The 27,207-nt window shown below is 41.8% G+C and overlaps 1 protein-coding gene across 7 annotated transcripts in view; it reads left to right on the forward strand.

The window, feature by feature from the left end:
* The window catches only part of LOC143283649 (stromal interaction molecule homolog), a 91,510-nt gene extending 71,606 nt beyond the window's left edge, over positions 1–19,904 (forward strand). For 4 of the 7 annotated variants that reach the window (XM_076589852.1, XM_076589853.1, XM_076589854.1 and 1 more), the window contains 3 exons: positions 3,420–3,533; positions 13,061–13,304; positions 17,313–19,904. In XM_076589852.1, coding sequence (XP_076445967.1) covers positions 3,420–3,533; positions 13,061–13,304; positions 17,313–17,841 — 887 coding nt within the window. In that variant the 3' untranslated portion in view covers positions 17,842–19,904. The remainder of the gene's footprint in view (positions 1–3,419; positions 3,534–13,060; positions 13,305–17,312) is intronic. The other 3 variants (XM_076589856.1, XM_076589857.1, XM_076589859.1) reach the window with 1 other exon arrangement.
* The last annotated feature ends 7,303 nt before the right edge of the window (positions 19,905–27,207 follow it).

Here is a 27,207-nt window from a genome sequence, read left to right on the forward strand (position 1 = left end):
TCCACCCAGGTGTAAACGAGGACCTGACTTGAGTCAGGGAAGGTTAAAACAGCGGAAGAAGAGGACTGAGTCCTGCTGTCCCATGCTGAACTCTGAACACACTGGTCAGGGAAGGTTAAAACAGGAAGAAGAGGACTGAGTCCTGTCCCATGCTGAACTCTGAACACACTGGTCAGGGAAGGTTAAAACAGGAAGAAGAGGACTGAGTCCTGTCCCATGCTGAACTCTGAACACACTGGTCAGGGAAGGTTAAAACAGGAAGAAGAGGACTGAGTCCTGTCCCATGCTGAACTCTGAACACACTGGTCAGGGAAGGTTAAAACAGGAAGAAGAGGACTGAGTCCTGTCCCATGCTGAACCCTGAACACACTGGTCAGGGAAGGTTAAAACAGGAAGAAGAGGACTGAGTCCTGTCCCATGCTGAACTCTGAACACACTGGTCAGGGAAGGTTAAAACAGGAAGAAGAGGACTGAGTCCTGTCCCATGCTGAACCCTGAACACACTGGTCAGGGAAGGTTAAAACAGGAAGAAGAGGACTGAGTCCTGCTGTCCCGTGCTGAACCCTGAACACACTGGTCAGGGAAGGTTAAAACAGGAAGAAGAGGACTGAGTCCTGTCCCATGCTGAACCCTGAACACACTGGTCAGGGAAGGTTAAAACAGGAAGAAGAGGACTGAGTCCTGTCCCATGCTGAACTCTGAACACACTGGTCAGGGAAGGTTAAAATAGGAAGAAGAGGACTGAGTCCTGCTGTCCCATGCTGAACCCTGAACACACTGGTCAGGGAAGGTTAAAACAGCGGAGGAAGAGGACTGAGTCCTGTCCCATGCTGAACTCTGAACACACTGGTCAGGGAAGGTTAAAACAGCGGAGGAAGAGGACTGAGTCCTGTCCCATGCTGAACTCTGAACACACTGGTCAGGGAAGGTTAAAACAGGAAGAAGAGGACGGAGTCCTGCTGTCCCATGCTGAACTCTGAACACACTGGTCAGGGAAGGTTAAAACAGGAAGAAGAGGACTGAGTCCTGCTGTCCCATGCTGAACTCTGGTCAGGGAAGGTTAAAACAGGAAGAGGACTGAGTCCTGTCCCATGCTGAACTCTGAACACACTGGTCAGGGAAGGTTAAAACAGGAAGAAGAGGACTGAGTCCTGCTGTCCCATGCTGAACTCTGAACACACTGGTCAGGGAAGGTTAAAACAGGAAGAAGAGGACTGAGTCCTGTCCCATGCTGAACTCTGAACACACTGGTCAGGGAAGGTTAAAACAGGAAGAAGAGGACTGAGTCCTGTCCCATGCTGAACTCTGAACACACTGGTCAGGGAAGGTTAAAACAGGAGGAAGAGGACTGAGTCCTGTCCCATGCTGAACTCTGAACACACTGGTCAGGGAAGGTTAAAACAGGAAGAAGAGGACTGAGTCCTGTCCCATGCTGAACCCTGAACACACTGGTCAGGGAAGGTTAAAACAGCGGAGGAAGAGGACTGAGTCCTGCTGTCCCATGCTGAACTCTGAACACACTGGTCAGGGAAGGTTAAAACAGGAAGAAGAGGACTGAGTCCTGCTGTCCCATGCTGAACTCTGAACACACTGGTCAGGGAAGGTTAAAACAGGAAGAAGAGGACTGAGTCCTGTCCCATGCTGAACTCTGAACACACTGGTCAGGGAAGGTTAAAACAGGAAGAAGAGGACTGAGTCCTGCTGTCCCATGCTGAACTCTGAACACACTGGTCAGGACTTCACTGGCCCAGTGGCTGTAAAAGGAAATGATTCCTTTGACCTTTAACATAATGAAATGAAAAGAAATGCTGTGTGGTGGACATGGAGACGTTAACACATGTAGAACTATTTTGTTGTTGATTGAATACATTGTAATGTACCATCAAAGATGGGGTTTTGTTGTTGTTGATTGAACACTGTGTAATGTACCATCAAAGATGGGGTTTTGTTGTTGTTGTTGATGGTGCAGTGCAGCTTATTGTTATTGTTGTTGCTATTGCTGTTATGATTTTATTTCATTTATTTTTTTCATTTTTTAAAGGCGGGTCATTATGAATTGAAAATATAAGAATTATTAATGATGTGTGAGAATGAGTAGGGAAAGGAACAGTCATTGTACATGTGTGTTCTTCAGTTAGATCATAGTGTGATTTTAGGGTGGTGGGGGTTGGGATGGGGGAATCCATGTACACAAGAGCAAGAACCTGTTTCAGTGTAAACTGCAAAATAAATGAAATCAAATGTCCAAGAGGATTTTGAAGCAGACTATTAGAAAAACGTAACAGTATCATAAACATTGTTAAACATATTTTTTTTGAAAGCTAGATACATAAAAGGCTTTAAAGCCTCACAATGAAATAAAGTATACATGTATCTGAAAGTTGTACTCCACAGTAGCTTGTGACATGTTTGCTAGATTCAGGTTGGAATACACTTACTTTTAGTTTGTAAACCAATGATATAATTCATCGCATTTGTTTGTTTGTTTGTTTGTTTTTTGTTTGTTTGTTTTTTGTTGTGTTTTTTTTTTTGTGTGTGTGTGTGTGTGTTGCCCACAGGAGATGAGAAAAATTGATTTTCCAAATGAGGCTGGATCCCATAGTGTCTGTGTCTGTGTGAGACTGGTGACAGGCATGGTAGGCAGCACAACACTAATTGCTAATGCTGCCCTTCCTACTAAACCTGTTTGCCTTTATTCCATCTTTTGTTGACCTCAGTCTGAAAGAAGGAAAATATATTTGCACCCCCAAAATTTGGTGGTGGTTTTTTTGTTTTTTGGGGGTTTTTTTAACTGAGGGTTTTTTGCTTTCCACCCCATGGTCTCAGCTAGCCCAAAACAAAAACTTTCAGAAATGGAGATTATAGATGGTGACAGTTAGTGCAACAAACTTTTCAGGTTTTTTTTTTTCCCTTCACCTGTAAAATATTCCTGTTCTTTATCGATTTTTAGTGATTTCAATCATTCACGTCAAAATCAACATAATATGATACAATCACTTATATTTTTATCAGCATATGATTCAGTCATTCACATTTATATCAGCATAATATTACTTGTCTACCTCCCCCACTCCAAACCCTTCCTTGAATGAAAGTCTCCGTGTGCTGTCTATAGAACGTAGGCTAGATGTAAAAAAAAAAAAAAAAAAAAAAAAAAAGTACCTTGCTGATCTCTACCTTTGTTAATGAAGACAATGTCTCTTGAGATGAAATGAATGCTTTGTTTTTGTCAGTTTGTATTTTTGTTGTTGTTGTTGTTTTCATTAAACAGCATGGAAAATTAACAGCAAAGACGTTATTAACATTGAGTGGTGGTGTGTGTGTGATGAAGTTGTTGCCCACGGTGATGAAGGACGAAGAAGATGGGAGGAGAAGGCACTCTGGACTGGCCGGGGTTGACGTGACTTGCTGTTTTTCAGACATGGATAGCGTGGGCCCCTTGCCCTACACCCTTTTCCCCGACACTGTGCACGTAGAGAAAGAGCGGCAGGCTGCTTTCAAACGCGCCACTTTCAGGCTGCAGTCCCGACTCAGTAAGAAACGGCACATCCTTTGGGGGTTCCAGGGGCCATTCCTTTCCGTTTTGGTGACTGTGTAGATGGTCTTTTGACTTTCCTGCCCATGGTTTATTTTTTTGGTTTGGCTTCTTCCACTTGGTTCTCTTGCCTGTTAACTGTGTGTTTGCACATTGTATGTACGTTGTTCACAAGCTTCTGTTTCCCACTGGAGGAGGCGAAAGGGGAGGGGGACTGTGTATGTTTTTCATCGCTGGTGGGTTGTGTATGCATTTATTTTGACAGCTACTGTAAGTTTGCGTTGCATGCTTGGAAATGCAAAGCTGTGAGTTGTGAACGCTTCAGTCACAAAGCGCTGGAATGTTGTTCTTGTGTTCATTTCTGTTGTTGCAATACTCAGCTTTCATACAAAATAAATGAATATCCAAATGACAGAAAATTGAAGTGTGGTTTATGATAATCAAAAAGAAAAAAACAGGAGAAAAAGATATATGAAGATAGTAGATAAACATCATAACTTTATAAATGAAAACAAATAAAATGGAAATAACACAGCAAGGACAGCTGCATTACTTGGTTAATGCATGCATTCATTTAGAACAGGATATAAATCTGTGTAAATGCTGTTTAAAAAAATGATATGTGAATTCAGTTGAAAATTTTAATTTGGTAATAAATAGATACAAATTAGATTTATGCACACATCATAATGAATCGATAAATACAATAATTCAGCAAATGAATAAATCAATCAAGCAGTCAATAAATATTCATATTATGAAAGACAGTCCCATTAACCTCTTGAATGCTCCTGGATGGAATTTTCTGTCCCCATCCAGTGAGCAAAAAAATGTACCAGGATGGCAGTCTCCGTCTGCACCAGTGTAGGAATTTTCCTGCTGCAAAATTAGGAAATTCATGCGAAATTCTCATAACTGGATAGTGTGATCAGTTTCGTTTCAGAAAAGTATAGGTTATATTACTTTCTTTCAATAGTTTACTTGTTGGAATTTGTTTGAAAAATTATTACCCTCATTGAACAAAAATCCCTTGGCAAATAAATCTCACTGAGCCGACATTGGCCTGGCACTAAAAGAGTTAGATAAACAATTTATGAAATAAATTCTATGATCTGAAGGGTTTGCCAACAACCAGTTTGATAGCCCCAGTAGATTCTTGAACCTCACTGTTTGACAGTGGTCATCACCATTTCTTAACCTCACTGTTTGACAGTGGTCATCACCGTTCCTTAACCTCACTGTTCGACAGTGGTCATCACCGTTCCTTAACCTCACTGTTTGACAGTGGTCATCACCATTCCTTAACCTCACTGTTCGACAGTGGTCATCACCATTTCTTGAACTGCACTGTTTGACAGTGGTCATCACCATTTCTTAACCCCTGTTTGACAGTGGTCATCACCATTTCTTGAACCTCACTGTTTGACAGTGGTCATCACCATTTCTTGAACCTCACTGTTTGACAGTGGTCATCACCATTTCTTGAACCGCACTGTTTGACAGTGGTCATCACCATTTCTTGAACCTCACTGTTTGACAGTGGTCATCACCGTTCCTTAACCTCACTGTTTGACAGTGGTCATCACCGTTCCTTAACCTCACTGTTCGACAGTGGTCATCACCATTTCTTGAACTGCACTGTTTGACAGTGGTCATCACCGTTCCTTAACCTCACTGTTTGACAGTGGTCATCACCATTTCTTGAACCGCACTGTTTCACAGTGGTCATCACCATTTCTTAACCTCACTGTTTGACAGTGGTCATCACCGTTCCTTAACCTCACTGTTTGACAGTGGTCATCACCGTTCCTTAACCTCACTGTTTGACAGTGGTCATCACCGTTCCTTAACCTCACTGTTTGACAGTGGTCATCACCATTTCTTAACCTCACTGTTTGACAGTGGTCATCACCATTTCTTAACCTCACTGTTTGACAGTGGTCATCACCGTTCCTTAACCTCACTGTTTGACAGTGGTCATCACCGTTCCTTAACCTCACTGTTTGACAGTGGTCATCACCATTTCTTGAACTGCACTGTTTGACAGTGGTCATCACCGTTCCTTAACCTCACTGTTTGACAGTGGTCATCACCGTTCCTTAACCTCACTGTTTGACAGTGGTCATCACCATTTCTTAACCTCACTGTTCGACAGTGGTCATCACCGTTCCTTAACCTCACTGTTTGACAGTGGTCATCACCGTTCCTTAACCTCACTGTTTGACAGTGGTCATCACCATTTCTTGAACCGCACTGTTTGACAGTGGTCATCACCATTCCTTAACCTCACTGTTTGACAGTGGTCATCACCGTTCCTTAACCTCACTGTTTGACAGTGGTCATCACCATTCCTTAACCTCACTGTTTGACAGTGGTCATCACCGTTTCTTGTGAGTGTTCATCCATGTTGTGTTCAGTGGATTTCATTGTGCATTTTAGTGTTTGATTAACCCCTTGAGTACTGCTGATGAGTACGCTCGTCAGTGAAAGGCTGCTGCCTGAGATAAGATTGAGGTCAGAGGTCAGGATGTTGGTCAACATTCTTTATTGGGACTCCTTCCTCTGGTGATTGCATTGATCATTGTTCATAAAAATCCAACTACACATCTTTAACTCTTTCACTGCCGAGTTTCTTTGTGAGAAGCTGTCCCCCAGTGCCAGATATTTTTGACTCGACGCTCTCTGTCACATGATTCACATGATGTCAGAACAACACACAGTGGGCTTGTTGACCTCAAACTCAGGAAAGGGAGGGTGAGGGGGTGGGGGGTGGAGGTTAAGGAGGAAAAATGTGTGTCAGTTTTCTGTTGCATGGGAAAGTTGGCTGCAGCTGTCAAGCTTTGTTATAATGTAAAAAAACAAAAACCAGTCCATTTATCATGACCCCTTAATGTTGACTAAAGTCACCTATGGCAGTGAAAGAGTTAATTAAAGTACACTTGAAGTAGTTCTCACACTTTAAATTTATGCCACACATCATTCAGGTTCAGTAGCCAAGGGGTTAAAGATAAGTTTTGATTGGTTTTGTGCACATTGGTGATATTCAGCTTGTGGTTTGTTCTCTTTTCTGTGTGTGTGTGTGTGTGTGTGTGTGTGTGCAGAGACGCCAACTGTGAAGATTTCACTGTATCTTGTTACACTCTGTCACAGCTTGTTTCAGACATTACGCCATTGTCAAAACTGTTCCGACAAGTTCATTTTGACTACATAGCATGGTCACATGCTTTCCTGTCTTAACATTACCCAGACGATGTAGACCTATCGATCACGAGGCCAGGGCAGTCACTACTAACCTTAATCTCACGTGATGATGCTCAGCTAATCACGTGGGTTTTTACATTGAAACAGCATTGAGCGGACCAGTCTGCTTAATCGTTTGCCCGAACAAGAGAGAACGTGGATAAATCAAGTTGCGTCTCAGTCAAACAGCATCTGTGCCTGGTGGATTATGCCTTGGAGTGCAAGGAAGGAAGGAACAATCGGCTTGAAAGAGAGAAAGTCAGCCCTGGATTCCGCTTGTGAGAAACAAGACAGCGACAATAGACATGGGAAAAGTGGCTCAGAGTCGGAGTGTTCCTGCCAAATTTCCTGATTGCTCCTACAAACACTTGACAGGGGTTGGCATCTCTGGTGTGTGTGTGTGTGTGTGTGTTTCCCCAAATCACACATTATTCATTAGAGGGCTTTGTATTGTATTTGGTCTTGGTGGTTCAGTGTTGTATAAGGTGTTGGCTTAGTGTTAACGTTTTGTTTTGTTTCCCTGGAGGTGAAATTTGGTTTCGTCGTTGAGCTGAAATTGATTGATCATGATTTGATTGACATGTTGTGATGAAGTTGGTCATCAGCTTTGTTGAAATATTGCTTCTTTGATCAACAATTTAGCTGACTATTGAATTCGGAATATTGTGCTGAACGGTTTTGGTGAAGTGATAGTTTGACACGGTATAACGCTCCACTATTTTGAAATGCTGTTGATTGGAATTTGTTGAATACTGCTTCATTGATATAGATTTGTGTGTGTGATCAGATTTTATACTGCATCATGTATTATATAACCATTGGAGAAAAGATTTTTTATTTGGGTTAGTTTGTATGGGAAAAGCCTTAAAGTTAACAGAGTGTTTTGTATTTTTTGTATGGTTGATTTTGTTTTGTGTTCAGTTTATATTGGATAAGTTTTAAATATAGCAGAGTGTTTTGTTTGAGGTTCATAGATAGTTCAGTTTGGATTGGATAAGCCTTATAGATAGTGGTTTTAGTTCAGTTTGTATTGGATAAGCCTTATAGATAGTGTTTTGAGTTCAGTTTGTATTGGATAAGCTATAAGCCTTATAGATAGCAGTGTTTTTAGTTCAGTTTGTATTGGATAAGCCTTATAGGTAGTGTTTTGAGTTCAGTTTGTATTGGATAAGCTATAAGCCTTATAGATAGCAGTGTTTTGAGTGAAAATTTTATTGGATAAATTATAGATAGCAGTGTTTTGAGTTCAGTTTGTATTGGATAAATTATAGATAGTGTTTTGATTTAAATTTTATTGAATAAATCATAGATAGCAGAGTTTTGAGTTCAGTTTGTATTGGATAAATTATAGATAGTGTTTTGATTTAAATTTTATTGGATAAATCATAGATAGCAGTGTTTTGAGTTCAGTTTGTATTGGATAAATTATAGATAGTGTTTTGATTTAAATTTTATTGGATAAATCATAGATAGCAGTGTTTTGAGTTCAGTTTGTATTGGATAAATTATAGATAGTGTTTTGATTTAAATTTTATTGGATAAATCATAGATAGCAGTGTTTTGAGTTCATTTTGTATTGGATAAATTATAGATAGTGTTTTGATTTAAATTTTATTGGATAAATCATAGATAGCAGTGTTTTGAGTTAAGTTTGTATTGGATAAATTATAGATAGTGTTTTGATTTAAATTTTATTGGATAAATCATAGATAGCAGTGTTTTGAGTTCAGTTTGTATTGGATAAATTATAGATAGCAGTGCTTTGAGTTCAGTTTATATCAGTTAAGCTTTAAAGATAGCAGTGTTTTGTGTGAAGTTATTGTTGGATAAGTATTTTAGATAACAGTGTTTTGTGTTCAGTTTGTTATACTGGGGTTGCACCTTGTAGATAGCAGACTTTTAAGGTGCTGCATGACTTTGTGGGGGGCCTTGTAGATACCTAATAGAGTTTTTTTGTTCTGCATGTCTTAGTGGAACAGTGTTGTATGGAAACTGGTGTGTGTGTGTGTGTGTGATTGCTTTGGTACACTCTGTGCAAAGGGTTGACCAACCGGTTCTGTGACTGCATGAATAGCATGGAGACCTTTTCAGTGTATGTGCCCCTCACTAGCTTTCTGTACAGTTCTGCTTGACATTTCCAGTACAGTCTGGTTGTTTCTAAAGTATGATATATATACATTTTTTATTTTTTTTGAATGGATTTCTCTTTGTTTGCCATTTGTATGTACATATATTGCAGTTGTTTTGGTTGTTTTTTGTGTGTGTTTTTTTCAGAATATATATATTTTTGTTTTGATATATGTGTGTTCTTATATACGTAATGGTACATGCGATTGCAGCTTTTAATTTGAATGGATTTGGGGGGGGGGGTGGGGTGGGGGTGGGGTGGGGTGGGGGGGGGTGTTGTTTTTTTTAATTCAAAGAGGGGTGGAGGTGGGTCTGTGGGTTTACTTTATTTTACCCCCACCCCCTTAATGTTTTAAATCTTCTTTACCTGTTTGAAAGTTGAGGGTTAGCACAAGCAGCAATGGTGTGATGTTGTGCCGCTTTGTCTTGTCAAGAGTAATGGTGTGATGTTGTGCCGCTTTGTCTTGTCAAGAGTGATGGTGTGATGTTGTGCCGCTTTGTCTTGTCAAGAGTGATGGTGTCATGTTGTGCCGCTTTGTCGTGTCAAGAGTAATGGCAGTTATTTGTTGATTTATCTTTCTCTCTGTCTTTGTCTTACATTTCAAAGAATTGGTATTTTTGTTATGCTATTTTAATTGATATTTTGACATTATTTTGGTTTGTTTGGTTTGTATTTTGGTCATGTATTATTTTTATGTTTCGAAACAATCTGTAGATGACAGATTTAATAGTGAATCTGTTAGATTCAACACACTTTTGTTTTTACACTGTAGACCTGATAGTTACAGATGTCTCAAATGGTTGTGCTGTCGTCTTTGTTGTTGACTGAGCTGTAACACATGAGTGAATGATGTGAGCCATTTTCTGTGTGAACTGTTCAGTGAACAGCCTTCCTCACAGGGGGAAACATAAAGCATGTCACACCTGACCTGATTATTAATTCATTTTCTTTTTGTAACCCTAAAAAAAGATAAAAGAAGCATGCTGGCATAGCTTGTCACTTCATTATTTAATCATATCCCTCATGACTTTTTCATTTTTATTTGTGTGCCATGGACCATATCCGTTAAAAACTATCAAGCTAGCAGCCACAGCATGATGGTATAGTATTGATTGATGGATGGATTGGTTGATACGGATATTTCTATAGCACATATCCTCAGTCAGAGACCAAACTCTAACGCTTGTCAAAGGCTGAGTCATGTGCACAGCAGGCCATCTGCCTGGGATGAGCAGACTGAGAGCTGCCTTCTGGACGTTCAGCATTCGTTTCCTGTGTCAGTCAGTCAGGAATCACACACACACACACACACACACACAGTCATTTGCTTGTATGTATCTGCTGATGGAAGGTTGCCAATCACTGCCACTCACTCATACCGTCCAAGAACACTCACCATGACAGGGCACCTGTTGAAACAGCAGGGTCAGACAGCCATAACCAGACAACATTTACACTGCACCTGTTGAAACAGCAGGGTCAGACAGCCATAACCAGACAACATTTACACTACACCTGTTGAAACAGCAGGGTTAGACAGCCATAACCAGGCAACATGTACACTACACCTGTTGAAACAGCAGGGTTAGACAGCCATAACCAGACAACATTTACACTGCACCTGTTGAAACAGCAGGGTTAGACAGCCATAACCAGACAACATTTACACTGCACCTGTTGAAACAGCAGAGTTAGACAGCCATAACCAGGCAACATGTACACTGCACCTGTTGAAACAGCAGAGTCAGACAGCCATAACCAGACAACATTTACACTGCACCTGTTGAAACAGCAGAGTCAGACAGCCATAACCAGACAACATTTACACTGCACCTGTTGAAACAGCAGGGTCAGACAGCCTTAACCAGACAACATTTACACTGCACCTGTTGAAACAGCAGGGTCAGACAGCCATAACCAGGCAACATGTACACTGCACCTGTTTGAACAGCAGTCAGACAGCCATAACCAGGCAACATGTACACTGCACCTGTTTGAACAGCAGAGTCAGACAGCCATAACCAGGCAACATGTACACTGCACCTGTTGAAACAGCAGGGTCAGACAGCCATAACCAGACAACATGTACACTGCACCTGTTGAAACAGCAGAGTCAGACAGCCATAACCAGACAACATGTACACTGCACCTGTTGAAACAGCAGAGTCAGACAGCCATTACCAGGCAACATGTACACTGCACCTGTTGAAACAGCAGAGTCAGACAGCCATAACCAGACAACATTTACACTGCACCTGTTGAAACAGCAGAGTCAGACAGCCATAACCAGGCAACATTTACACTGCACCTGTTGAAACAGCAGAGTCAGACAGCCATTACCAGGCAACATGTACACTGCACCTGTTGAAACAGCAGGGTTAGACAGCCATAACCAGACAACATTTACACTACACCTGTTGAAACAGCAGAGTTAGACAGCCATAACCAGACAACATTTACACTGCACCTGTTGAAACAGCAGAGTTAGACAGCCATAACCAGGCAACATGTACACTGCACCTGTTGAAACAGCAGAGTCAGACAGCCTTAACCAGACAACATTTACACTGCACCTGTTGAAACAGCAGGGTCAGACAGCCTTAACCAGACAACATTTACACTGCACCTGTTGAAACAGCAGAGTCAGACAGCCATAACCAGACAACATTTACACTGCACCTGTTGAAACAGCAGAGTTAGACAGCCATAACCAGGCAACATGTACACTGCACCTGTTGAAACAGCAGGGTCAGACAGCCATAACCAGACAACATGTACACTGCACCTGTTGAAACAGCAGGGTCAGACAGCCATAACCAGACAACATTTACACTGCACCTGTTTGAACAGCAGGGTTAGACAGCCATAACCAGGCAACATTAACACTGCACCTGTTGAAACAGCAAGGTTAGACAGCCATAACCAGACAACATTAACACTGCACCTGTTGAAACAGCAGGGTTAGACAGCCATAACCAGACAACATGTACACTGCACCTGTTGGAACAGCAGGGTTAGACAGCCATAACCAGGCAACATGTACACTGCTGTGAACTCCCGTCACTGGCAGCCCACCCTACCCAAGACTTTCCTGTGTGTCAGTTTTGCTGAGGAAGGGAAAGTGAACCACTGAAATACACAAGGAAGTTCCTCTTCTTCAGTGTTAGTGGGCTGCAACTCCAACATTCACTTGTAGACAGGAGGGGGTTTTACTTGTGTTTGTGACCATTTTTACTCCACGATTTAGGCAGCCATACGCCTGTTTTTGGAGTGTGGGTGGGGCGGGGAGGGGTGGGGGGCAGGTAATTGAAAAGTTGAAACTCTGATTTTGTGCGGGTTTTTCTTTTCTTCTGCGTTCATGGGCTGCAACTCCTACTTTCACTTGTACGCATGCATGAATACAATACAATACAATACAATACAATACAATACAATACAATACAGTACATCTTTATTCATCCATTTGGAAATTAAATTGTGCATCCACAGACTCGTCACTCCCCCTTCGCAATATCTCAGCCAACAGCCAGGTCCAACACACTTGCAACATGACAAATGTTCGACAAAAGATAAAACAGCAATGCATAAAGCTAAATATGCACAAGCAAGTGACACAACACAGCGGGCACATTTCCCACACACATACCCAAGTCCCCCTACCCTCCAAACACACATACACACACACACACACACACACACACACACACACACACACACACGTTGTAAAATAACATTGATTTATAGGAAACACAATATCAGAACAAGAAATGCTGCTATAGAATCATTATGAATCGTTAAATGGCAGGTTCAGTATTCAAATAAATGCAATAACATTAAAAAAAAACCCACTCATGATTCACAACAGACAGTAAAAATATTTAAAAGATATACTACAAGTACACCAGTTTGAATTGAACACACACACAAACACACACACACACACACACACCTGAAAATATAACAAGAAAAATTTGAAAAACAATTTTCGAAAAAGTACTGAGTGGGCTTTTACGTTTGTTTCTACCCTGCCATTTAGGGAGCCATACTCCGTTTTCAGGGGATGGGGTGGGGGTAATTTTCACCCTGCCTTTCAGGCAGCCATACTCCATTTGCAGGAAGGGTAATTGAGAAGTTGACAGTGTGCGACTGTGTTGCAGGTTTCCCCAGCCTGGCGCACAGCGTGTCCAGCAAGTCCTTCCTACGGCAGCGTGCGGCCATGGGCAGCACCGGCTCCCTTTCCCACCTGTCCCGCAACGCCGTCAGCGTCAATGCTGCTTACTCGGCCCACCACCCCCCTCCCCTGGGCGCCATGCACCAGCGGGGCAGTCACGACCTGGACGCCACGCCCAGCCCCACCTCCCCCACCGCCTCCAACCCCGTCAGCTTCCACCTGGGAGATCAGTGAGTCTTTAAGGGTTTTCACGGAGATCAGTGTCTTTGGGGTTTCAGGGAGTCGTTGGGGTTTCGGGGAGATCATGAGTCTTTGGGGGTTTCAGGGGGAACAGTGAGTGTTCAGGGTTTCAGGGAGATCAGTGAGTCTTGGGGGAGGTCAGTGAGTCTTTGGGGTTTCAGGGAATTTTGGGGGTTTGAGGGAGATCAGGGAGTGTTTGGGGTTTGAGGGAGATCAGGGAGTGTTTGGGGTTTGAGGGAGATCAGGGAGTGTTTGGGGTTTGAGGGAGATCAGGGAGTGTTTGAGTGTTTGGGGTTTGAGGGAGATCAGGGAGTGTTTGGGGTTTGAGGGAGATCAGGGAGTGTTTGGGGTTTGAGGGAGATCAGGGAGTGTTTGGGGTTTGAGGGAGATCAGGGAGTGTTTGAGTGTTTGGGGTTTGAGGGAGATCAGGGAGTGTTTGGGGTTTGAGGGAGATCGGGGAGTGTTTGGGGTTTGAGGGAGATCAGGGAGTGTTTGGGGTTTGAGGGAGATCGGGGAGTGTTTGGGGTTTGAGGGAGATCGGGGAGTGTTTGGGGTTTGAGGGAGATCAGGGAGTGTTTGAGTGTTTGGGGTTTGAGGGAGATCAGGGAGTGTTTGAGTGTTTGGGGTTTGAGGGAGATCGGGGAGTGTTTGGGGTTTGAGGGAGATCAGGGAGTGTTTGGGGTTTGAGGGAGATTGGGGAGTGTTTTGAGTTTGAGGGAGATCGGGGAGTGTTTGGGGTTTGAGGGAGATCAGGGAGTGTTTGGGGTTTGAGGGAGATCAGGGAGTGTTTGGGGTTGAGGGAGATAAGTGAATTTGGGGGGTTTGAGGGAGATCAGGGAGTGTTTGGGGTTTTCAGGGAGATCAGGGAGTCTTTGGGGGGTTTGAGGGAGATCAGGGAGTGTTTGGGGTTTGAGGGAGATCAGGGAGTCTTTGGGGTTTGAGGGAGATCAGGGAGTGTTTGGGGTTTTCAGGGAGATCAGGAAGTTTTGGGGGTTTCTGTCTCTTCTTCTTCTTCTGCCATCTGGAGGCACCATTGCAAGGTCAGTGAGGCGTTGGACCGCTGATGCTATATTCACCAGCGATCAGGGTTCGAGGACCTGTTTTGGCATGGTGCTGTGTCCTTGGGGAAAGGTGCTTCACTCGGAGTTTGCTCTCTCCTGCCAGGTGTGAATGGGTACCTGACTGGTTTGGGGAAGGCCGATTAAAATAGCGGGAGGAGAGAATTGGGCCCCCTCCTTCCTACGCCAAGCCCTAGGCACCGTGGTGATGAATTCACCGGATAGAAGGCTGTAGAAGGCTATGGGGCCTTTAACCTTTGACTTCTCAACTTTCTTCTGCCTGGGTTCTTACAGAGTCATGGAAGTCGAGAAGATTCAAGATGCAAGATTGTTTTCTAAAAGAGAAACTGTCAACATGTTTGCAGACAAAAAGATGCATTACCTCCACTGTCTTGGAAAAATGAGAGAAGCATTTCCAGGGCTGGAAAAGTCTTTGAGGAGATGTGTTTTGCCCTTCAGGGTATGGAAAAATCTTTTGGAATATTAATTAAAACTGATCAGTACCTTTCAACAAAGAGATCTGATCAATATCTTTCAACAAAGAGTTTCAATCAGAACTATTCAATAAAGAACTTAATCAGTTCTATTCAACAGAGAACTTCGATCAGTACCTTTCAGTAAAGAGCTTCGATCAGTACTGTTCAACATAGAGCTGAACGCATTTAAAACAACAACAACAACAAGCACAAGACCAACATATGGGAGCTCTCCGTGTTGATGAACGCACCACCAAAACATTGAGAAAAATATCTGTGTATTACTACATCAAACATGAGCCAAGTGGACATGAGAATTTCACAAGGCGGACTGAATGACATCAACCAGCATGCAGAGTCAAAGCGCCATTGTGTGCTACCGACAAATGACATTTTCTATGGACACTTTGTCGGAAATGTGACTGACAAGCCTTGCTGAGGGTTGGCAGGTCTGGAAGAATTGTCTCCTCTTCTTCCTTTCAGAACGGTGTTGTTTGGGTAGGTGTCGCTTTGTTTGGGAAACAGTGGTGAGGAGGAAAGTGATGAAGACAACTTTTAGAAAAAGAAGAAGAAAAAAATCACATAACAGAAATAATGATGGCATATTGCAAACCCATGTTGGTCGAAACTAAACTACCTTGTTTTCATCTATAGTCAGTTCTCAAGTACCGGAGAAAGTTACCGTATCTGGCATTGGCTTTTTCACTCTTCACTAAGTGTTGTTTTTTGTTTTTAATTATTTTTGGTTTTGGTTTTTTTCATTACTACATTATTTCAGTTTTGTTTTTGTTTCAGTTTTTTTGTTACCATATGTAATCTGGCTCCCTGTCTCACACAGAATAAAGTACAAGATCAGCGCTCTATGTTATAAATGTATTCACAAATCTGCCCCTTCCTATCTCTGTGGCTGCCTTCACCTCTACACTCCATCTCGCTCACTACGATCAGCTTCGGATCCACTCTGTTTACGCATACCCAGATTCAAACACTCGACTGTTGGCCGCCGTTCTTTCTCTGTCTCTGGATCTTGCATTTGGAATGAACTTCCTCTTTCACTTCATCAAGTCTCCACACTCAGCTCTTTCAAGTCTGGCCTTAAAACCCACCTCTTCCCAAAAAGCCTCCCTTCCCTGCCTCTTCCTTGTCTTCAGTTTCTCTAGTTTCAGAGTTATGCGTGCGTGTGAATGACTGGTGCAAAAGCGCATTGATTTGTCTCTGCACAAGATTCAGCGCTATATAAATACCATTATTATTATTATTAGTAGTAGTAGTAGTAATCATGTTTTCGTGATGATAAAATATAACCTCTTCTTCTTCTCCAGCTTAACACTTTCTGACAGGTGAGTGGTTTGAAATGTATACATGTGTACATCAGTGTACAGGGTTCACAAAAAGTTAGAGACCACATGGGAACTTGCAAAGTTTTCTTCTAGGGGTAGGGCATGGTGAAATGATGCTGAGAGGACAGCACACAGCTGTGTGTAGACAGTGTAATGGGCAGGGTGAAATGATGCTGAGAGGACAGCACACAGCTGTGTGTGCAGACAGTGTAATGGGCAGGGTGAAATGATGCTGAGAGGACAGCACACAGCTGTGTGTGCAGACAGTGTAATGGACAGGGTGAAATGATGCTGAGAGGACAGCACACAGCTGTGTGTAGACAGTGTAATGGGCATGGTGAAATGATGCTGAGAGGACAGCACACAGCTGTGTGTGTAGACAGTGTAATGGACAGGGTGAAACGATGCTGAGAGGACAGCACACAGCTGTGTGTGTAGACAGTGTAATGGGCAGGGTGAAATGATGCTGAGTGGACAGCACACAGCTGTGTGTGTAGACAGTGTAATGGGCATGGTGAAATGATGCTGAGAGGACAGCACACAGCTGTGTGTAGACAGTGTAATGGGCAGGGTGAAATGATGCTGAGAGGACAGCACACAGCTGTGTGTGCAGATAGTGTAATGGACAGGGTGAAATGATGCTGAGAGGACAGCACACAGCTGTGTGTAGACAGTGTAATGGGCACCACTCATAAAGGGTGATGCTTTCTTGGACATGTTCTTCCTCTTCTTTTTTTTTAACAATGAAAAATCCAGATTTGGTTTATAATCCACTGAATTATTGTAAATGTTTGTCTGAAACATTGATTTTCCAAACCCCTTTTTTCAAGGTGTGCATGGTCCATGTGTGTCTGAAACAGTCCGTTGTGTGTTCAGTGAGAGGCCAGGTTCAGTGTCAGTGCCAAGGTGTCAGAATATGCGCAGAGATCCATATATGCGGCATTACATTTGCTGTTAGAAAAAAAAACGAAAGAAAAGAAAAGAAGACAGCAGATGCCTGACGTTGACATAAACAGGCACTTTAACCATCAGCCTCAGCCTACCTGCCTGGCAGTCAGTTCCAGCTGATGTTGTGCCCTCTGTCTCTCATACTCAGATTCTCTCTTGTCTTATCTGGCTCTCAGGGTGCCGACAGAGCGCAGCGCCCCCTTGTGCTACAAGACCCAGCACTCCCTGCCAGGGGCTGGCACTCACACTCGCTCCAAGAGCATTACCTCCAGCACCGTGTCCTCGGTCAGTTCTGCCCCAGCTGCCGTCCACCCGTTCTCTGGTTACCACGGACATGTGGCACTGTCCAGCTCCGGGGTGACGACGACGGGGGGTGTGGGGGGGCAGGCCCTGATGGGCTACAGTGCGGCAGGACTGTACACACTGAACCGCGCGGCCGTCGCCATGGAGAGTGACGACAATGTCTCACAGGCCACCATGGACAGCCTGCCTGGCAGCCAGTCCTCACACAGCATGCGGGAGCGCCACCGCCTCAACAACGGCCTTGACCTTGTCAGCCACACGCAGGGGGTAGGCCAGGACAGTGGTGGTGGGGGTGGCGGGGTGGGAGGGAGTCTGGGTCCCTGCCTGCTGGAGAAGAAACCCTCCAAGCGGAAGAAGCTGCTGAACATGTTCCGCAAGTCGTCCAAACAGAAGCCTGTGTAAGAGGGAGGGAGTGGGGAGGAGGACCTAATCTGGAGGGAAATGTGCGTTTGAATGGTACTGTTCAAAAACCCTGGCTTGAGAAAAGATGCGTGGACCAGGGTCTTTCAGAGATGCTTGCGGCGTAGAAGAGGCATGGATGGGTGTGTCTGAGGTCAGGTATTTCTTTGGTATCGAGAGTGGCAGCGTAGTTCGTTTGATGTTTGTACGGATGAGTGAGGCGCCATGGACAAGGCAGAGACCGGGGCCAGACTGAAGACTAGACATACGGCTGGCAGAAAGCATCGTCCATGGTCAGCAGTGCATCAGTTTCTTGGACACAAGCTGCTGAAAAGCCTGCCGGTTCTCAACGTTGTTATCGTCACGGGGTGTGAATGTGAAGGATGTCCAGTCGGCTCTGCCACCCACTCTCCTCACAGCTGCTCAAGTTCATCTCCCCTGTACTTTGCGTTCATCTCTTGTCTGCATTATGCACTTGATTATATAGATATATATATATATAAGAAAAATCATACTACCATACCACAGCATGATATAGATTGAATATCGTGTCACGTCAGAATTGTTATGTTATTTTTTCACCCTATCTCTTGGCATGGTTTGCCATGTTGTCTTTAAAAACAAATGGCCAGTTGATTGTACGGATCCCATTCCAGCGCTGTAGACTTGTGCATTCATACTGTCATGAAAAATGCCTCAGCATCCACCTTCAGACATGTGTGTATCCAGAAAGTCTCTGTCCAGGGGGAACATTGAAAAAAGGGTAAAAGTGAAAATGTAACCCGTCACTGACAGAATCCCCAGTGACACGGAGGGGGTCGGGGAAAATTGTACACATCCTGGGTTGGAAAATGCTTTTCTTTAAAAATATTTTTTTTAGGGAGGGGAGGAGAGTGGGAGGGGGTGGGGGGGGGGGGGGGAGAAAATAAGAAATAGATTGAATGAAAAACCCTTTGCTGTTTTTGTGTGTGAGTGTGTTGTGGAATTAGGACAAGAGGGGTTGTAAGGGTGATGAAATGGTCATATCAGTGCCAAAAATCCCTTTGGTAAAAAAGTAGATCAACATTCTGTTGCTAAATTCTTTGTTGAATGAAATTTAAATGACCGGTTGGAGGAAAAAAAAACCCCACAAAACACCTGTTTGGGAAAGAATAAGGAATTATATTTGATGTCCCATTACACATGCTGAAAATCAGATCATATGACATGTATCTACCATTAGGTCAGAAAAAGAAGAAGAAATATGGATATACACAAGGCTCAGAATTCCTGTTCAGTAGGCTAAACTTAAACAGACTGATTCATTATTTGGGGGGAAACTGTCCACATTTGGTGAAGAATTGGGGAGGGTGGGAACTGGATGTCACACCTGATGCGGCTTCAAGTCTCCTGTCCTGAACGTGACTGGTCAGGTGCCACAGTGTAGCAGCCTGTTTGTACCCCCATTGGTTATTTCTCCAGGGCCAAATCTACCCACACCAGATTTACCCCCTGGGGGGCTAACTTCAGCTAATCAAAACTGCCCCTCCCCCCCCCCCCCAGCCCCCACCAGCCCCCTTCGCCACCCCTCAATCCCCCCATAATTGTATTGGCAATGTCCACAATTCTTCCCCTCAAGACGGATTGAGCATGGATGTTCACTCCGCCAGTTACACAGAGTGGAGGGGTACAAAAATGTTAAGATGTGGATATAGCTGATGGATTCTACCTCCCTTTCCGTTGTCTTTTTCTTTTTTGGTATCAGTCATCCTGTCCCTTCACTGGTGTTTTTTCTATCAGTCATCCTGTCCTGTCCTTCATTGGTGTTTTTTCTATCAGTCATCCTGTCCTGTCCTTCATTGGTGTTTTTTCTATCAGTCATCCTGTCCTGTCCTGTCCTTCATTGGTGTTTTTTCTGTCAGTCATCCTGTCCTGTCCTTCATTGGTGTTTTTTCTATCAGTCATCCTGTCCTGTCCTGTCCTTCATTGGTGTTTTTTCTATCAGTCATCCTGTCCTGTCCTGTCCTTCATTGATGTTTTTTCTATCAGTCATCCTGTCCTGTCCTGTCCTTCATTGATGTTTTTTCTATCAGTTGTCCTGTCCTTCATTGGTGTTTTTTCTATCAGTCATCCTGTCCTGTCCCTTCACTGGTGTTTTTTCTATCAGTCATCCTGTCCTGTCCTTCATTGGTGTTTTTTCTATCAGTCATCCTGTCCTGTCCCTTCATTGGTGTTTTTTCTATCAGTTGTCCTGTCCTGTCCTTCATTGGTGTTTTTTCTATCAGTCATCCTGTCCTGTCCCTTCATTGGTGTTTTTTCTATCAGTTGTCCTGTCCTGTCCTTCATTGGTGTTTTTTCTATCAGTCATCCTGTCCCTTCATTGGTGTTTTTTCTATCAGTCATCCTGTCCCTTCATTGGTGTTTTTTCTATCAGTCATCCTGTCCTGTCCTGTCCTTCATTGGTGTTTTTTCTATCAGTTGTCCTGTCCTGTCCTGTCCTTCATTGATGTTTTTTCTATCAGTCATCCTGTCCTGTCCTTCATTGGTGTTTTTTCTATCAGTCATCCTGTCCTGTCCTGTCCTTCATTGGTGTTTTTTCTATCAGTCATCCTGTCCTTCATTGGTGTTTTTTCTATCAGTCATCCTGTCCTTCATTGGTGTTTTTTCTATCAGTCATCCTGTCCTGTCCTTCATTGGTGTTTTTTCTATCAGTCATCCTGTCCTGTCCTTCATTGGTGTTTTTTCTATCAGTCATCCTGTCCTGTCCCTTCATTGGTGTTTTTTCTATCAGTCATCCTGTCCTGTCCTTCATTGGTGTTTTTTCTATCAGTTGTCCTGTCCTGTCCTTCATTGATGTTTTTTTTCTAACTCTTCTCCCTGTTTTGTCTTTTTTTTTTTGCATCAAGCAGGTAAGAATCTGCTTTTTGAATGTTTCTGCACCTTTTAAAAATTCTTTCAGAAGTACCATGTATGAATTTTGAATAGGGTAATGTGATGTACAGATTGGTCTTTTTTTTAAAAACACTTGTAGGGAAAAATTGTATGGAATGCAAGTAATGGTGTTGGGGATAGCACTTGTGATGATTTGCTGGATTTTGTGTGCGCGCGTGTGAGAGAGGGGATTTTGGGTTTGGAGAGTTGTTGGCATGTTGTTGTTGAAGTTGTGAGGGATTTTCAGCGTCATTGTGTGCTTCATGACGGTCATGTCACAGCCTTCCACACACACAGCGCTTGTCTCAGCTGGCACTGAACTGCGAGAATCGGTGGACGAACGGAGCGTTGTCTGCATGAAAGACTTCAGCAGGTGCTAAACAGAGAGAGAGAGAGTGTCGTTTTGAGAATGCTTTGTAGAGTCAGTCAAAATTGGAATCCTAAAGGAAAGAATTTGAGATTTTCTTAGTAAGTAAAATGAATAAACGAATAAATGAAAAAATTGAAAAGTAAATGAAAATAAATGAATCAGTGAATAGATAAATAGACAGAAAGATGAATATGTAAACAAATATATGAATAGGTAAATAAAGAAAATAAACAGTGATTAAATAGATAGATAAATAGTAAAAAAGATGAATATATAAACAAAACAAAAACCATCAACAAATATATAGATGAAATGAACAAATGAAAAAATAAGATAAATTGGACTGAATCTTCTGTTGCATTCACTCTCTTATGTCAGAAAGATTTTACATGTTTTGACAGGCTTAAAGAGCCGTTAACCACCATGTTTTGACAGGCTTAAAGAGCCGTTAAACACCGTGTTTTGACAGGCTTAAAGAGCCGTTAACCACCATGTTTTGACAGGCTTAAAGAGCCGTTAAACACCGTGTTTGACAGGCTTAAAGAGCCGTTAACCACCGTGTTTTGATGGGCTTAAAGAGCCGTTAAACACCGTGTTTTGACGGGCTTAAAGAGCCGTTAAACACCGTGTTTTGACAGGCTTAAAGAGCCGTTAACCACCGTGTTTTGACAGGCTTAAAGAGCCGTTAACCACCGTGTTTTGACAGGCTTAAAGAGCCATTAAACACCGTGTTTTGACAGGCTTAAAGAGCCGTTAAACACCGTGTTTTGACAGGCTTAAAGAGTCGTTAACCACCGTGTTTTGACAGGCTTAAAGAGCTGTTAACCACTGTGTTTTGACAGGCTTAAAGAGCCGTTAACCACTGTGTTTTGACAGGCTTAAAGAGCTGTTAAACACGGTGTTTTGACAGGCTTAAAGAGCCGTTAAACACTGTGTTTTGACAGGCTTAAAGAGCCGTTAAACACCGTGTTTTGACAGGCTTACAGAGCCGTTAACCACCATGTTTTGACAGGCTTAAAGAGCAGTTAACCACTGTGTTTTGACAGGCTTAAAGAGCCATTAAACACCGTGTTTTGACAGGCTTAAAGAGCCGTTAACCACCATGTTTTGACAGGCTTAAAGAGCTGTTAACCATCCATTTTATGGACAGGTTTAAAGAGAAATTCCCCCTCTTCAGGCTGGTGTGACATGGATGATCTGATCTTCATTGTGCTTACTTGATTTGATCTCTGCTGAAAGAACTTTTGCAAAGCACCACAGATCTCCCTTAACCCATCAGGCACTGTTCAGATTCAAACCCCAAACTGCTGTGGACCTTGAAGACAGGTGATCAGGGTACTGGCCATTCAGCTGACAGATGAGAGAGGTTCGTTGTCCTTTTTTTTTCTTTTTTCTTTTTTTAATTCAATGACACTTAAAAGTGTTCAATGTTTTTAGCACTTTCTTATGGTCTTAAAAAAAGAAAGAAACAGAACTGGCAACAACCATATTGGCAAATCAGTATTAAACGTTTTCATTATATTAGCCCAAGAAATATACATCCATCTGGCATAGAAAACGAAATTCACATACTACAACTGTAACAGAAGAACAAAAAGACGAGACATGAAAAATTTCAGTGGCTTCATGATAGACGAAACAGGACAGTGGCTACATAACAACCAGTATCAGAATAGTGGATATGTGAGTTTATATTTCATATTTCACGTGTCTCCATTTTATAACAGTGGTTCAGGGAGGAGGTTTTTCTTTTTTTTTTTCTTTTTTTTTTGTTCTGATTGAAGAGCTGCATATCTTTCTGTCCCAGTTTACCATCTGCTGGAAGGGAGATAATTGGAAGGAAGTGAAGATAGCTGTTGAAAAGAGTTGGTGCCAGTTGTTTTTGCAAGCAAAGGTTTTGTTTTTGTTTTCCTTTTTGTTTTTTGTTGTTGTTGTTTTTTTTAAGCAGTTATATCGTTTGGGTTTTTTTCTGTTTTTGTATGACACTGATGTTTGATGCTATTATGGACTTTGTATCTGCCTTGTGTATCACACTGAATTGTGTAATTATCCATTATGCATGGAGAGAGAGAGAGAGAGAGATTGCTTTTTGTTAGTTGTGGGTTATATCTTACTAGTGCATTCCTTTGTGTGGGTCTGTGTGTTTGTTTATGTGGTGAGTGATTTATTTGTGTGTGTGTGTGTGTGTGTGTGTGTGTGTGTGTGATTTCTGTTGAATTTGACCAGGGATTAGAGTGTGTTTTTGTATTGTGCAAGTTGCATGCTGCTTTTTGTTTTCTCTCCCATTAAAGACAGTGTGCGCAGACAGTTGTACATGTGTTATCAAGGGATAGAGAGAGAGAGGGAGAGAGAGACAGTTTGTTTTCTTAGACTTAATATCTAGTACAGGATCTCAGTTCTTTTTAAATTTTCTTGATATGATCTCATTATAGCAGAGCAGTACCACATAGTAATGATAATAATAATAGTAATGATAATAATTATAATAACAATGATAATAATGATTCGGATGATAGTGATGATGATAATGATAATAGCGATGATAATGATGATAATGTAAAAGTGCATTAATTATTTAGGACATGTTCCATCCTCTCACCATTTACATTGACTGAATATTTTACAGTCTGTTTCTCTCTCTCTCTCTCTCTCTCTCTCTCTCTCTCTCTCTCTCTCTGTGTGTGTGTGTGTGTTTCACTATTAGATATTAAAAATTAAAAAATAAAAAGAAAGAAAAAAAAAGCATTTAATATTTAAATAATTTTGATTTAGTGATCAGCAGTTGATTTGAAAAACAAGTTAACACAGTTGATAGCTGTGACAGAATGAATAGGGATTTACGTTAGTTCACCCTCAATGAAGGATTGTACTTGAAGTGGAATGGAGAAGCTTTTCCAAAAAAAAATTACAGGATAGTATAGTCTTAAATTTCATGTTACATGTTGGTCACCAAGATTGTAGTCAGCTGAACTGAGATTAATTTTTCACTTTTAAGCTCCCAGTTGCCTTTATAAGATTTTGATTAAATTTCTAAATGAATGTTACAAAATAATGCTGTTCCTTATGGTTACCTGCTTTTCAAACTTTATTTCTAAGAATGTTAACACTGGAAAAAGCTATTAATGATCAATATAAATGGTTGGTTAAGACATTAATGTTAGAATGAAATATTTAGAATGCATAGATGACAGCTTGGAGGAATGAATTGTTTTTGCTTCAGGTTATCGGGCAGTTGTGTGACTTTCTTGGAAGAAATCTTTTTTGGGGGATGGGGGTGGGGGAGGGGTGTGTGAAATGTAAACTATTAGAAAAAAAAAATGAAACAGAATGTGTTGTGTTGTGTATATTTGTCATTGATATGAATTGTAAACAGGGTCATCTGGATGATGTGATTGTATTGTATTTGGATTTGATGTTTAATGATGTGACATTTTGTATACATTCTTAGTCATTTTAGAAAGTTTAAAAGTAACTTCTGCTTACTTAAATTGTCTTCATTTTAGATAGTGATCACATATGGGAATTATGTTTTGTGAATTATTGTAGTCATTTTATCTCTGGAGTGAATGTGTATGTGTGTGTTTTTTTGTTGTTGTTTTTTACTGTTGCTTTTTTTTTTTTCAAATAATGTACTGTTTTGTGAAATACTGTCTGTTTGAGGTGTTTCAAATGCAGATTGCAATCTGACAGAATTACACATTACTCATGGAACAATACAAAACAAAAAACAGATTTTGAACACTTAAAAAAGACTTAGAGCTTGCAAGCCCACAACATAGGAAGCCCCAGAATATATTTACATTTTCCCTTCTCTTTATAATCTCAGTCAGTATTACATTTTCCTCCTGAAATAATCTCAGTGTAGCATTTTGCCTTCTAAATAATCTCAGTTTTCCATTTTCACCTCCCTAAATCATCTCAGTCAGTGTTACATTTTCACATCTCTCTGTCGTCTCACTAGTCCAGTTACGTTCTGTTGTATTCCACGCTTTTGGATTCCATTTTCTCATTCCACAATCGTTAGTCACTTTCAGTCTTTCTTGTCATTGACCTTGTGTGGTGTGTGCATGTGCTCAGTTTGTGGTGAACCATCATTCTCTGAGTCACCATCTATTTTTGATACAACGTTTTCTTTTTGTTGTTGTCATGAAAACTGCAAGAATTGATGAAACGCACTAATCTGGGATATGTGTTAATGACTGATTTAAAAAAAAAATGTAAATGGATTTTATTTTTCATGTTTGTATTTCTTTAAGTTGCAACATTATTATTATTATTGTTGTTGTCTTTAAAATTTTATTATCAGCTGCTACCAATTCAAAACCCTTGATTAATGCTCTATGATCTGCCCTTTTAACATGCTTCAATGTAAACAGTGCTTGTTCCTGTAAAATATTGCATGCTCTACAGTGTGTCTGTGTGTCTGTTGGAGCTTGTGTGTGTGTTTGTGTGGTGTGTGTGTGTGTGTGTGTGTGTGTGTGTGTGCGCATTACTGGTTGTGTTTGTTTAACAAGCCAGAAAACAGACTTAAGCTTTGTGAGAACATGAATGCATTGTGTGGATGATGATGACCATAACGTGCGTGATGTTATGACAAAGGCTTCTAGAGAAGAGGGAACAGTAGGCAGCCTGAAGCAGGACCTGACAAAGAACCACCATGGAGTGCAGGGTCCCCTCTGGTGTGTGGCCTCCTGGCGACCTAGCATCCATAGTTCCCTGTGGACAGCTGACAGCACAGACCTGGGTGTGGTTGTGTACTTGGGAACTTAGTATAAGCAGTGTGGGAGTAATTTTTGTATGGTGGGGCAGCAACAACAACAACAGAAAAAAAGAATAAATAAAAAAGAGGAAAAGAAAGAAGAAGAAAGAAGAATGACCATGGATGAAATAACAACAGCTGGACGGTCACCTGTGAAGTGTGGAAAACTGACGCACAGATTGGTGCAGAGATGAGTGGAGTCTAGCGGCATGCTTTGATGACACTTCTGTCAACCTCAAGGAAAACATTTCAGTGGACACAAAATCGTTATCAGTTACAACTGAAAGTGAAACAAACAAACACGAAAATTGACTCCGAGTTTTTTTCCTCATGTTTTGGTCAGAAGAGCGACGAGTGAAAATGGGTCAGGCAGTGTTAGGAATGGTTTTATTATTTTAGTATTCTTAAACGTTTTGCTTTTAAGTGAAGAGAAAAACATTGGATGCATGCATGTATCAGTGTGAACAAGTGTATTCATTTTGATATTCTTACACATTTTTTAAAGCGACAAGAAATATGCAATGTATCAGTATGAACCAGCGTATCTTTGTGTGCTTATGTGGACCCAGACTTAAACGACCGGGGGATGATAAATGTTGAAGGTTGCGTATGTATGTTATGAGAATGTGACTGATTAAATCCTGACCCATGCCCCCTTGGGCACTCCCCTGAAAGTGATGTTCACAAGATGTATAATGTGAATTCCACCCAGAATCCATTCCAGTCAGTTGAAAAGTTTACCTGGTAGCAGAAAGAACTTTGGGATCATCATTAAAAGAAGAAGAAAATGAAAGAAAGGAAAAGACAGCTATATCAAAAGATTTCTTATTAAGGAACAGATAACTCTCTGTGAAGCTGGTGATATTTCTATATCTTGTCATCTGGTCATAATGTAACACCAACAACAAAAAGACAGCCATGTCAAAACATTTGTGATTATGGAACAGATAACTCTCGTTGAAGTTCGTGATACTCATTTATCTCTCTTGATGGTGATCTTTTTCATCCACAGGGTATATAGGCAGAATCAAAACTTACATTGGAGTAACAAAGAAACTTGGGGCAATCAAGAGAGAAAAGCAAAACAAAACAAAACAAAACAAAAATGAAATTGAGAGTAACGAATAGCTTGTTATTCCCATGCATTGTTGAGTTTTGAAGAATAGGAGTCGATAACTCATTGTGAGCAGAGGAAAACTTCAGAAGAGCAGGGAACAGGAAACAATCTTGTGTGAAGGAAATGAGAAGAAAGCTTCAATATTAATACCATACTCCAAAGTCATCCAGAGAAACCATCTTGTGCGAAGGAAATGAGAAGAAAGCTTCAATA

The sequence above is a fragment of the Babylonia areolata genome, chromosome 7, assembly GCF_041734735.1.
Source record: "Babylonia areolata isolate BAREFJ2019XMU chromosome 7, ASM4173473v1, whole genome shotgun sequence".
Lineage (NCBI taxonomy): Eukaryota > Metazoa > Mollusca > Gastropoda > Neogastropoda > Buccinidae > Babylonia > Babylonia areolata.